Genomic DNA, 13623 nt, shown 5'->3' on the forward strand with positions numbered 1-13623 from the left:
CCTGCCTCCTTTACTTTCCCTAATCCAAGTCAGGTACACATTAGAGCTGGGTGGACTCAGGGATGTCATATGGATTAGAGTTTGAGATCCAAACTCTCGGGTTAGCAGTCGAAGGCTCTACCATTCAACCACACCATTCCTTTTAGCTTATTAGACAAAAATGTTCAAAAAGTTTACAACTCCAGCAGTGACTCACCTGTCGTGAGGCACAGGTAAACTACCTGTAGACGAGGTGTTTGAAGTGGCTGTAGATAAACCAGGACTAGGTGGCTGGTTAACAACAGGTGTACAGGAGACCTAATTCAAGCAAAACCAGTTTGTAAACATTCTTGACCCACAAATAGTGTGGCAACAGCAAATGCTAAAAACAAAGCTTACTGTGTTTTAAGCTTGAAAGAATAATCAATTTAACAAAAAAAAAAAAAAAAAAAAAAAATTCAAAATTTATGTAAAGTAAGCTGGAAATCTTAACCAACAATTAAAAAATTTATCGAAGAAATCGTTCTTTAGAAAAATTTTCTCTAGCAAATTTTTCTCTGGAACTGGTACCAACAAGTCTAAAAATAACCACCTGAATCTTTAGCGCCTCCATATTGTTGTTCTGTTTCTCTGTCTGAACTTCCTGACCTTCTTCACGATAGTCGATAATGTTGAAGTCGAAATCTGGGTGAAATTAAAAATATTGTTTTTTTATATTCATGTTATCTAATAGATGAATTTTTATTTAGTATATGAAGTTCAACTCTGTGAATTATAGCGTAACATTAAACATTATCCCAATTATTTCTTTTATTTAGGAGAAGAAAATAATTAAAAATAATATAGTAGTTAACTAGCTTTAATATACGTATTTAAATTAGGGTTTTTTTTTCAGACATATGTTGAATTAGACGACTATTGGTAAAAATAACATTTACAAAAGTGCTCAAAATACACTTAAAATTCAACAAATGTAAAAGCTGAATGAAAATTTGTAAAATTCAAACCAAAAGAAATTGTTACCTAAAAGTAATAAGAGGCGGAGAAAGTGGTTACTTGAACTTTCAAATAATGAATAAAAAACATTAACACAAATGTGATAGAGATATCACAATTTCAAACTAAAATTTTCTCAAAATTTAATGTTTTAAAAATAAATAAAAATTATGAGAAACAACACTAAAAATTTATTTTGACATTGGTTTTATTTACAACTGTTTAAAAGTGCTTTCTAATAAAACTGCTAAAAAAATATTTGTCTAGGAATCAGCAAGACAAAAGATCTTTGTGTGACTGTACCTACATAAGCTGGTTCATCCACTAACAAACGGCAGGCCTAAGCATGCTTAAACATTTGCAGCATGGCAGGTTCTAAAAGCCAACTACAAAAGCAGAATAGAGAAAGGAAAGCTATGATGGTTAGTGAGCAAAAGGCTGGGTTGTATCCCTTATTTGGTTTAGAGAAAAGATGGTTTTTCAAAGGTGCATTAAAAAAATAAATTTATTTCTGACTTGAATTTTTAAACAAGTACCAATTGACATGAAATAAAGTGCTGACTGTATCCCCTATAGAAAATATAAAGCTTGGAGAAAAGAGCATTTAGGTATAGAATTATAGAAATCTTGCAAATAAAAAAATAGCTTTATTAGCCATCTAGCATTATTTTTTTCTATTGAGGCAATCTAACTAAAGCATTCAAAATAGGTTTAGCATTCTCCACTCTAAATCATGCTGCTACGACACACAGAATTTATAACAACAAGACATTCCAAGAGCGCCATTGCAATAGCTTTATCAAAGCTAATTAATGCCCATCAATTTAACATTTAACACAGAAGAGAAAAAAAAAACAACTAGTTAATCTATTTAACATCAAATTACTCCACAATGACTAAAGGTTAACAGTGGTTAAACTCCCCATTAATATGTTAAACAATTCTAAACAACATATAGACCTACTAGAAACATTAAAATGTTAGTTTAAACAAATTTACAGTCTAGTTTTTTCTTTACAAGACTGTAATCCTTAACTCTTTATACATTAAATAAAACCATACCATGATTATCAAACTAAATATTGTAAGGTTGGAATAAATTATTATGAGACTTTTGTCTATCTATGGTTTGAATAAAAATAAATTTGGTTAAAATGTTAAGGTGATGGAAACAAGCGAGCCGTTGGAGCCAGCATTCCGAGCAGAGAACCAAGACAGGCATCCACATCCAAAAGTCATGAGACCTAACCTGATTGGTCGGCGCAGGCGTAAGGCTGTATTTGAACTTTAGAGGCCTCACAGCTGGGAGGTGCCGACTCAGCTGATGTGGTGAGCAGGCAGGTGTTGGGTAAACATCCAAAAACCTTGTCAGGCTTGCCAAGTTTATCACTGCTGGCTATTGCACAGGTTGTTTTTGGGGGAGGAGGAGAGTCGGCTTTGGGGGTCTGTTGCTGGTGGCGATCGTCCCACATGGCCCTGACCCTGGTCAGGTAATCTGTCGACTTGGTCCCCGCCCCCAGCGAGGTGAGCGCAAACGCAGTGCTGTATGTGTCCTGGTGAAAGCTCTTATCCACGTGGCTGTGACCTTGACCCGCATGGGACCCACCGGCCTGGTGCGATCGAGAAACCTCCTCTTGTGAGTGCAAGTTACAGCGCGGCGCCTCGCCTGGCTTGGGTGGCGTACCTAACTGGGACCTTGATATCTTCAAGGGTCTCTGACTGCTACTAACTACAAACTGGGGAGGAGGGCTGGTTATACAAGGATCAGACCCCCTTTTTAACGTGTTAAAATTAACTTTCTGGGACGGTCTGTTCCATAGAGGACCCTGAAACCCAGAGTAAGTCTCTTCATCCATTCTACTACCAGGCAGACTAGTTATATTGGGAGTTGAGCCCACCACAAACCGGGATTTGGACTGGTGGGGTGTGTGCATTGTAGGATTTAAGCTACAGACAGACTGGTTAGTATCAGAGCAGGAGGACTGAGATTCTGATCTAGACAAGCAAGAGTAACCAGGCAAGTGGTCAGACTGGACCGGGGACATTTTTTTGGACAGCCGGGACGGCCTGGAGGGGGGCAGGGGAGGGGAGGTTCGTTTACCTAGGTTTAGAATATTATCGGCACTGCCCCTCCTGGTGTCGCTGCCCGCCACGGGGTGGGTTCTACTCAAGGTGCTACTCCTGTACATGGGGTTCAAGGGGTTGACAGTGTACATGATGTTGTCATAGTCCCCAGTGTTAGTACTACTACTCTCTACACAGTGACCATTACGTCTACCACCGGACATCAAGCTTTCACCGGGGTCACCTTTCTCCTTCTCCACTCTACATTCCAGGTCCAGAGATGACTTTGACTCGTACTTCTCCGAGAAAGGATTCGTCTCATCCGAACTGCTCTCTTCTTCTTCACCACTCATCTTCACCTCCCCTGCTTTAGACTTCTGCAAGGGGAACTCACTCTGCTGTACTGTAACTATTTTTGCCTGAGTTGTACTCTCTTCCTTGTTACCTCCCTTGTCTGGTTCAATCTTCTTCGGAGAATCCTCACCAGCGTCCCCTTTTTCTTTAACAACTTTACTATTTACATTATGTGTTTTGATGTTATGTGCAAAGCCCGGCTCCCTACACGGTTTGGGGGAGCTCCCGTGACCAGTGGTGTGAAAGTCAAAAGCTGCGTACAAAATGGGATAAAAGGAGAGAAAAAAAATAATATGGCTTGCTTAGATAGGTAGCATTAAAACAGAAAAGGTGTAAGTTAAATACTGTGAGAAGCTTTGTAAAGTGTAACGAGGTAAATTAAGCATTGGTTGTTTAGTAGTGGCCTAGAGAGCAAGTTAACTGTATAAACCTAGGAAGTTATTGACAGCATTAATATAAAATGTTATAGCATTAGATAGATAAGAGAAGAAATTATGCTATTTTTTTCTAACTATATAAAAATATGTTGGTTTGTAAAATAAAAAATGTGACTACTATAAATTAGCATTTTCTACTAAAAAGCTATCAGTATATTAAAAATGTAACAGAAATGGTCATGAAATGATGTATGCATAATTTTATAATCTAATGTTGCATTTAGATGTAAACAATTATGGTATGTAGAAACAAATAGTGTATGGTGTAAATGAATACAGTATTGAGAGATTGTCTATTTTGTAAATGAATGATAACATTTATAATCAGTTCATGCAGTAAAGAAAACTAGCAAGAGAAGCAGCTGCATAACACTATGTTTACACTTGCGATGTGCATACAACGTCTAGAGAAAAAACTTCATAGTATAAATTTTATAGGGGGGCTCTATTCATTTATTAAAGTTTTTTTTTCTAGACACCTATAGTATACATGTCGCAAGTGTAAAAGCAGTGTAGGACCAGACAGCCAAAGGCAGCCAAAACTTTGAGCGTACAGTCAGGAGCTGTGATGGGCGCACTAGCAACTCTTTAACCCTGAGGTCTAGCTTTGATTATTGTGGATGTGAATTTTAAGCCATATCAAATTTATCTCTGCTGATTCCGTGGATATGTGGAACAGATCGGAGATGGCACAGACAGAGTTGAAATTTTGTGACCAATTTTAGAAGAGCTGAAATTTTATGACGTTGGACAGGACAGATGGTTCTTTTGTCCTAATTATACTTGGAGCTTACACAATTAATTAACAAAAAACTTTGCCCTCATCAGATTCTAGGTGGTGTTTCCCATAAAAAAATGTGAAGAGAAAAAATAATTTTGGGAGTAAGAGAAGTTTGGGATTTAAAAAAGGTAGGTTGGAAGCAAAAACATAGGGAATGTTTTGGAGGATAATATTTGGAGGAAACTTGGAGAAAAATGTGGTTTTTTTTTAAGTTGAGATAACTTGTTACAATGCTGATCTTGTAACAAAGTTGTAAAACATATCAAAGATGACAATTGTACATAACAACAGGAGCAAGATGGCACAAAGTCACTACACTGATGAATGTGTTTGACAAAATGTATACAAACATTACATATACACGTACAACATTACTGACACGTACAACATTACTGATACATACAGGTAAATGTCTGAGCTATTAGCTGAGTGCTTTTTTTTCTTTTAACTCACAAAAATTCCAAAGTGGGGGGAAAAAAAATTATCTACTTGTAACTGCAGTAAAGCTTGGCTTTTAAGAATCAAATTTTTGGAATGAATATAGAAGTTGAATGAAAAAAAAGTACTTCAGCTATAGAATGTACAATCAATGATAACAGTGATTTCTGACCTCCAGCAAAGAACCAATCAGCATGGGTTACTATGGCCTCAATGATTGCACTGACTGTGCCTGTTGTCAACATGTTCGGACTGTGAACAGGCACCAAAACAAGCGTGTTAATGTTGGATGTTGATAGTTGCTAGATATAATAACTATAATTATAACATAGAGTCTGAATACTAATCTTTTGTTCTTAGCAACAATGCATTCCAGAGTATGAAAAACATAAAATATATGAGAAGTAAAAAAAAATATTTAAAACTGAAAACTGTTTAAAGAAAACAGTAAAAAACTATTTCATCTTAACACTTTTCTGATTTAAAGGCATTCAGAATCTTTACATTCGCTATTGTTCGTTAACTAAATGAAAAAGTAAATGGCTGATCTTGTTACTTACGCATTGTTTTTCTCAGACCACAATAGATTGGGTCCTATGACTATTGCAATGTTACTAGGCTTCATTTTGTTGATATCACTTTTCTCAGCTAGCTTTGACAAGAATTTTATAAGATACCTAGAACAAATGACATTTGACATTAGTTAACATATTTTAATTTTTTTTTAAATAAAATTTTCATTCATTAATTGTGGGGAGGGGAGATTTCAATTAAAACAATATTTGTAGAACTGATTAATAATCAACAAAACGTAATGAAAAAACATCTTACCTAAAATTATTATAGTTTGCTTTGGGTAGTTTATTTATTAAAGTCCACAGGGTTTGTAATCTTTGGTCTTGTGGCCTTGAAAAAAAAATCGCAGAAATACATTTTTTAAAGCATTTTTTTTTTCGAAGTGAGTGATTTGAAAATAAAAAACACATAAGTAAAATATTTTTAAAAATTCTATCTAATTATGTGAGATACTTCTTTGATCAAATACTTACAGTGATGATGCCTTCAAAATGGGAGCGCTACATGTATAAAAACCCATTAAATAACAGAAAATACTTACAGCGATGCTGCCTTTAAAAAGAGAGCGCTACATGTATAAAAACCCATAAAATAACAGAAAATACTTACAGTGATGCTGCCTTTAAAAAATCGTCATGTAAAGCAAAAGTAAGTAAAGGTTCTGGCAGTTCTCGCAGGTATTGTTTCAGTGCACCTGGTGGACAGGAGAGATAAATGGAAAATTAATTGCTTCATGGCTAATTAATTGTTTCAGTTGAACAGGAGAGATAAATGGAAAATTAATTGCTTCATGGCTAATTAATTGTTTCAGTTGAACAGGAGAGATAAATGGCTAATTAATTGTTTCATGGCTAATTGATTGTTTCAGTTGAACAGGAGAGATAAATGGAAAATTAATTGCTTCATGGCTAATTAATTGTTTCAGTTGAACAGGAGAGATAAATGGCTAATTAATTGTTTCATGGCTAATTGATTGTTTCAGTTGAACAGGAGATATAAATGGCTAATTAATTGTTTCATGGCTAATTGATTGTTTCAGTTAAACAGGAGATATAAATGGCTAATTAATTGTTTCATGGCTAATTGATTGTTTCAGTTGAACAGGAGAGATAAATTACCTGCTATTGTATGGGGGTCTGTACTAAACTCCTCCATATCGACTGTGTTAGCATCAAAACATGCCTGCAAATAAATTTATTTTTAAATTTCAAAATATCTGTTGAAAATATGATATGAACTTTATTTTACAAGAAGGAAAAAAACTTTAATTAAAGATTTAGCCTGTCATAAATTATATGACACCTGAGCTACCAAAACTAATATTTCATGAAAGAGGGTGCTATCAACTTAAAAATATTAACAGAACATAAAAATATCCTGGAGCCAAACAAAGTTGCAGAAGCAAATAATTCTTATTACAGAGCATTTTAATTTTACTGACGTTAATTAGGCACTTACTTTTAATTTTTTAAGCTTGATTGCTGCACCTGCTATTCTGAACAATCCCTGAAATTTTTTTTATAAAGGTCAAGAATTTAGTGATTGCTAAATATTCAACAGAAACAGCTAAAAAGTTATATTTAAATGTCTTATTATAGCTCTGCTAAAATCTGTCATCACTTTCTACAAAATTTATTAAATGAACAAATAAAGCCAGGTTGTACCTCTTCCTCCATGCCAGTCTCTAATAATGTTAATATACAAGCTTCTAGAACTAAGGCGATGTCTCGACACATCAGGCGAAGATGTTCCTCTAAAGGCATTCCGTAGCAAGGCTTGGCTGGTGAATTATCTAATTGGAGGAGATTTTTTAATTTAAAAATTTTCAATGACTAGTGCTGTCTAAAAATTCAAATTTAGAAAATCATTGCATTTTCAGCATAGTTGTAAATCGTCTTAATAGGAGGACAATTTTTAAAATCTAACAACTAGTTCTAATCTTTAAAAAAAATTTGGTACATTTTAAGCATAATGGTAAATTATATAATAGGAGGAAATTTTTAAAATTCAAAGATTTTCTAATCTAAAAAATATTTGAAAAAAAAAAAAAAAAAAACTGTTTTTGTCAGAATAACTATAAGACACGGAAAAGGATTTTCTTACGTATTTCTTGTTTAATCTGAGGTATACAAGCTTCAATGGCCTCCAATGCTTTTCTGTGAAAATTAGCTTGAGCTTGAAGTAGCTGTGATTGAAGTATAAACACATTTTTGTAAACATTTAAAACATCAGGAAATTTATTTACAAAATGTACAATAACTGTCTAGACTGGATATAGCATGGCAGCTAAGAGATATCATACTGTTGGGGATACTGGGTGACATGGCTTAAGTTGTATGGTGGCAAAACAAATGTTTATAACACTATTTCAGCAGAAATACTTTTGTCACAATCCCTTAATTTTAAAAAAAGTTAAATTAGCTTTATGAAAACAACACTCACTAGCAACATCCTGTAGCTTTGGTCACTTTCTTTAGCAGCAAAGTTACACAACTCTATGGACAAATTATCCTGGAGAAACAAAGCTGACATGAGTTCTGGGGTTTAAAATAAGCTAACAAGAGATTAGGAGTTCTAACAAGCATAGTTTACAAAGAGCAGTTTCTGTGTATACAAGCTTTAAAGAGAAAAATTCTTAAAAATCTTTTTACAATGCTATTATACTTGTTGAAAATTCCCTCAATAGCTTTTAACATTGTGAGTAGCAAGACATTTAAAAATATGTAAAAAAAATCTGGCACCAACTTTAATGGTTTCTACTTTGACAGACGCCTCCTCGTATTCCTCCCTGATGACGTCAACTTTAGCACCAGCACTGGCCATGTTAGCACCAGGGACTTGGGACTGTCGCATCGCTTGGTTTAATCTGGAGATTTTAATTTGATACAGTTAGGCAACAGTCAAGGTATGAGATTTGATATGTTTAGCCAACAGTCAAGCAGTAGTGTAGCGAGAGGGGGTGGGGGGGGGGGACGGGACATATTTCCCCGGGCACCGACCTTAGAGGGCGCCAAAATGGGTTGGAAAAATAAATTGAAAGGTTGAGGGGGGGGGGGGTGCAAATGGAAATCTCGAGGGGAGGTGCAAATCGAAAAGTTTGTCCACGGGCGCCGGGAAGGGTCACTACGCCTCTGCAGTTAAGGTATGAGATTTGATATGTTTAGCCGTAAGTCAAGGTATGAGATTTGATACATTTAGCCAACAGATAAGGTATGAGATTTGATACATTTAGCCAACAGTCAAGGTATGAGATTTGATACGTTTAGCCTACAGTCAAGGAATGAGATTTGCTATGTTTAGCCTACAGTCAAGGTATGAGATTTGATACGTTTAGCCAACAGTCAAGGTATGAGATTTGATACATTTAGCCAACAGTCAAGGTATGAGATTTGATATGTTTAGCATGGGTAGGTACAATTTGCTAGGCTTGGGAAACACCGAAGTTATGAAAAATTTGTCAGGTTTAAGTTTAAGCAATTATCAAGTTATAAAAATAATTTTTTTTTTTAACTCTGATGTTTAAAAAAATGTGCTAAACGCAAATCTACAGATATGTTGTGAAAATTTTGCCAGCATTAAAAAAGTCTTGTTTGGTGATTAAATTGACCACACAGTACCTGGTTTTGGCAGAGTCCATGTCTAGGGTAGATTTGTTCAAGGCTTTTCTGAACTTCATTATGCTTGGGATCTCCACCTGATAATGACAACAAATAAAATGGCATCAAAACTAGTGTTCAAGATAAAAGTTAGAGAAACAAAGAGAGACAACTGTTATGATACTCATGCAAAGTTAGATATGGTGAAAACTGGACAACAAAGATTTAAGCTGCTTTATATTGTATACAGATAAGTCTAATAAAAATGATTGTACAATGACAATTTAATTTTTTTCTAAACATTTTCTTATATAAACAATGTAATACTGGATAAAAAAAAATATATTTTTTTAACTTCGTTTATTAAATAATAACTAACATTTTAAAGCTGAAATTCAGATTCAGTCATAGATTTTTAAGCTTACCACAACAACATCAACAGAGCATGCTTCTATTTATTATTTGGGGGCCTAAACTAGCTAAAAAATATTTTTAACAAAAAAGGTAACTAAATAAAATTACATTAGTTTGTCAGGCTTATGTCCCATGAAAAAATGCACAGAACTTACTGAATTGTTTGTATTTGAAGGAAAAATAGTGCTACATAACTTTTCAGAAATGAAAACAAATAAATTACAAAAAAAAATCAGAAGAAAAAATTGAGATGATAAAAATATTTTGTCTTGTACTTAAATTATCATAGGTTTATCAACTAACACAATGTATTTGAAAGCATTTTTGGAAATTATTACAAAAGTCAACTTTTAAATTTCCCTTATATTTTATATGATTTCAACAATGCATAATATTTGACAGAAAATGCAAAGGAAAAAAAAAACATGAGAAACATGCACTGCACAAAATATTCAAGTAGATCTAATAGGTTGCGACTACTTTAGAAAAGTTGAAATAGCTTTGTTAACTCAAATTAAAATTAGCTCATTATCCTGGCATTTAAAAGCTAGATGAGTAAAGCAGTATATTTGTTTTACTTCAGTTCTGAGTTCCTGATAGAATTGGATTAAGTGATGATAAATGCAGTAATATTCTTATTATGGAGACGCATGTTATGTTTATGGCATCAAAAATATTCTCGCAATATTTCACTTTTGACTACTTTTTCTTTTGGGTGTAACAACAATAAACAAACAAGCAAAACCAAAACAAATTGCTTTAAAAACCATACAGAAATGAACAAAATGTAAGCCATGATGTGAAGTGTGGATGAAAGTTTTTAACACAGCTAAACAGAGAGTACTCACTAAACCACGGCTTGGGGACTTAATGAGTTCACATGTGTGATAAGAAAATGGTAAGGATGAATGAGTGAAATACACATGCTGTACACGTCACAAGGCAGCACAGCAGCCCATAAGTCTCCATCTAACAGGTACACTATCTAGCTTTTACATGTCCATTCTCTAACAACTAAAGACTACAGTACACTATTTGCACTTCATTAGGTCACGCTACTTACCTTTTAACTACTATAATATGCAAGTACTATACTCATATTTTACAAATTGCTAGAAGTCCAATAATATTTATGGTTTGTAAGCTTTACAAAACAAAAAAATATCTAGGTTCTAGTCTTGTCAGATTTTCAAATTTTACATTAGAACCACAGATATAAATCAACAAGATTCTAAAGGCTAATAAAATTTAGAAATGATAAGCAATACTAAAATATATTTTTATAAAAGAACTTCAATATATAATCGATTGAAAACCTAGGTGAATTTTCCAAGTAATGCATTGAATAGATATACTTGTGTTTAAGAAAGGAACATTACCAAACTATGTAAAGAATGATTCAAATTTTGAAGGAAAAATAAATGATCTGAATAAATAAGCTTATTACCAATCTAAAATATTTAAAATAAAATGTTATCTAATACGTACATCATAAATATTCTGTAATGGGGCAATAAACTCAGCCTCAATATTGGTCTCATATTCAAGTTGTTCCTTAGCTAAACTTTGCTGACAGTCCCCACACAGTTGGCATACAGACCTACAGTTGGAGGTTTGGAAAAATTAATTTTAAAACACAATATTCAATACCAAACAACAGTAAAAATATTTTATTTCATAAATGTCCATTGTTTATAGTTAAATTTTAGCTAATTTAAGTTAAATATTAGCTAACATTAAACACAACAAATGCTGACCAACAATAAGGTGATATGGTGCTGTATCATAACAAATTACTGAGATGGGTAAAGTAAAGCTCCCTTCATGGTCCATATGGCAAGTGAAGTAAGAGTTCACCTGTTTCTGTGGCCTCTCAATATATGAAAGGATAGTTTTGTAAGCACTATGCCTTTACTTTCCCTAATGTGAGTTAGGTATCCATCAGAGTTGGATGGACTGTTCTGGCGTGAACCCAGATTAGAACTTGAGATTTTTGGGTTAGCAGTCTAGTGCTCTACCGGCAGGCCTCGCCTTCCCACATATGGGTAAAAACATATTAAGTTCAGGTTAAAGAACATACAGAAGAAAAAAAAAAGTATATGTACCCCAGCAATGTGTCGCCACCTAAAGCTTGAGCTGATTCTATTAAAGCTGCACCTAGACCATATTCTGGTAATTTTTTCTGTAGGGACAAAACAGCTGATTTAGTACAAGACACAACAGAAACATTTTAATTGTTTTGGCTTGGTTCTATTTTACTCTACTTCCTTAATCCACATTGTAGATCAAAGTACAATAATAAACAAAAGGGTTACTTTACTGGATATTTATTATTTTTTGTTGACTATTTAAAAAATAACTTTAGAAATTTAAATAAGCTTAGAAATTCCAACATATCAGATACAAAAGACTAACACTAGACTACAAGTTGTGGAGAGAATCCTAAACTTTCTTCTCCTTTGTTCTTAATTTTTTAGTGTTGGAAGAGATTCCCTCCAACACAGTTAAGTATTTTTTTGTCAACTGGTTATGCACAATATAGATTGCCGACTCTGATTTCAGCCTGCTTTTCTTTTTGGATTTGCTTCCATAACGTTTGTCCAACCAAGAATAAACCTACAAGGCAGCAGTTGTCTCTCCTAGAAGAGTTGCTGACCTCAGCTATAGAGCCTCATCTGCCAGGGGGTTCGAACTCAAGACTTTTCAGATTAGCCACAATGAGATTAACCTAAACAGTGACCACACCATCCAACTGACCAGGCGCTTGTCGTTGTCTGTCCCTTGAGCCTGCAGCACTGCCGCTGCTTTCTTTGAGATGTTCTGAAAGACATGTTTCACCACCTCCACCCTCTTCTCATTTTCCTGCTGGTCCTCAGACAGCACTTCAGACTTCTCCGCCCTGGAATACAGACAAATTTTAATATCAGACTTCGCCTTCCTGGAATACAGACAAATTTTTAATATCAGACTTCTCTACTCTAGAATATAGACACATCTTAATGTCAGACTTCTTCACCCATGAAAACAGACAAAAAAATTTAAACATCAGAGGTCTCAGACCCCTCAGTTAGCACTTCATGCTTTGCCTCCCTGGAATAAGGACACAAGTTTTATGAATGAGGTTTTGGCTAACAAACATCCACCATAATTACACTGTAAGCATCAATCACTACAGGTTGATATTATTAAGAACAATTTTTGCTGATCATATAATTAAAATAAGATTGCAGTTTTGTAAAACAAAATATTTTAATAAGAAACTAGAATCTATTTTTGTTAAATAAGTAATTTTATTATTTATGGCAATGAGAAAGGTTGCAAAGATTGCGTCTGCTGAGAACATTTTAACAATGTATCACTGAGGAAGTGCAAAATAATTTACATTAAAATATATAAATAAATACAAAACTGTAGAACAGAATGGTGCTAGAGACAAAAAAGGAAAAGAGGAATCATTGACACACACAACCTTAAGTTTTGGGAACCACTGACACATACAACCTTAAGTTTTGGGAACCACTGACACACACAACCTCAAGTTTTGGGAACCACTGACAGACAACCTCAAGTTTTGGGAACCACTGACACACAGACAACCTCAAGTTTTGGGAACCACTGACACACAGACAACCTCAAGTTTTGGGAACCACTGACACAGACAACCTCAAGTTTTGGGAACCACTGACAACCTCAAGGTTTGGGAACCACTGACACACAGACAACCTCAAGTTTTGGGGACCACTGACACACAGACAAACTCAAGTTTTGGGAACCACTGACACAGACAACCTCAAGTTTTGGGAACCACTGACAACCTCAAGTTTTGGGAACCACTGACACACACAACCTCAAGTTTTGGAAACCACTGACACAGACAACCTCAAGTTTTGGGAACCACTGACAACCTCAAGGTTTGGGAACCACTGACACACAGACAACCTCAAGTTTTGGGAACCACTGACACACTGACAACCTCAAGTTTCGGGAA

The 13623-nt window shown here is 34.7% G+C and overlaps 1 protein-coding gene across 4 annotated transcripts in view; it reads right to left on the bottom strand.

The window, feature by feature from the left end:
- The window catches only part of LOC131937757 (rho GTPase-activating protein 44), a 34327-nt gene that overhangs the window by 5650 nt on the left and 15054 nt on the right, over positions 1-13623 (bottom strand). For 3 of the 4 annotated variants that reach the window (XM_059295387.1, XM_059295388.1, XM_059295386.1), the window contains exons 2-17: positions 12393-12534; positions 11741-11817; positions 11124-11235; positions 9243-9319; positions 8371-8491; positions 8068-8136; positions 7729-7810; positions 7290-7417; positions 7084-7131; positions 6744-6807; positions 6235-6319; positions 5881-5955; positions 5610-5726; positions 5222-5301; positions 572-663; positions 197-297 (exon numbers count right to left, since the gene is read on the bottom strand). In XM_059295387.1, coding sequence (XP_059151370.1) covers positions 197-297; positions 572-663; positions 5222-5301; positions 5610-5726; positions 5881-5955; positions 6235-6319; positions 6744-6807; positions 7084-7131; positions 7290-7417; positions 7729-7810; positions 8068-8136; positions 8371-8491; positions 9243-9319; positions 11124-11235; positions 11741-11817; positions 12393-12534 — 1470 coding nt within the window. Of the gene's footprint in view, positions 1-196; positions 298-571; positions 664-1221; positions 3647-5221; positions 5302-5609; positions 5727-5880; positions 5956-6234; positions 6320-6743; positions 6808-7083; positions 7132-7289; positions 7418-7728; positions 7811-8067; positions 8137-8370; positions 8492-9242; positions 9320-11123; positions 11236-11740; positions 11818-12392; positions 12535-13623 lie in introns of those variants that run through there. The other variant, XM_059295385.1, reaches the window with a different exon arrangement.

Source organism: Physella acuta, unplaced genomic scaffold (assembly GCF_028476545.2).
Source record: "Physella acuta isolate Inbredline_101_S28 unplaced genomic scaffold, ASM2847654v3 ptg000221l, whole genome shotgun sequence".
Classification (NCBI taxonomy): domain Eukaryota; kingdom Metazoa; phylum Mollusca; class Gastropoda; family Physidae; genus Physella; species Physella acuta.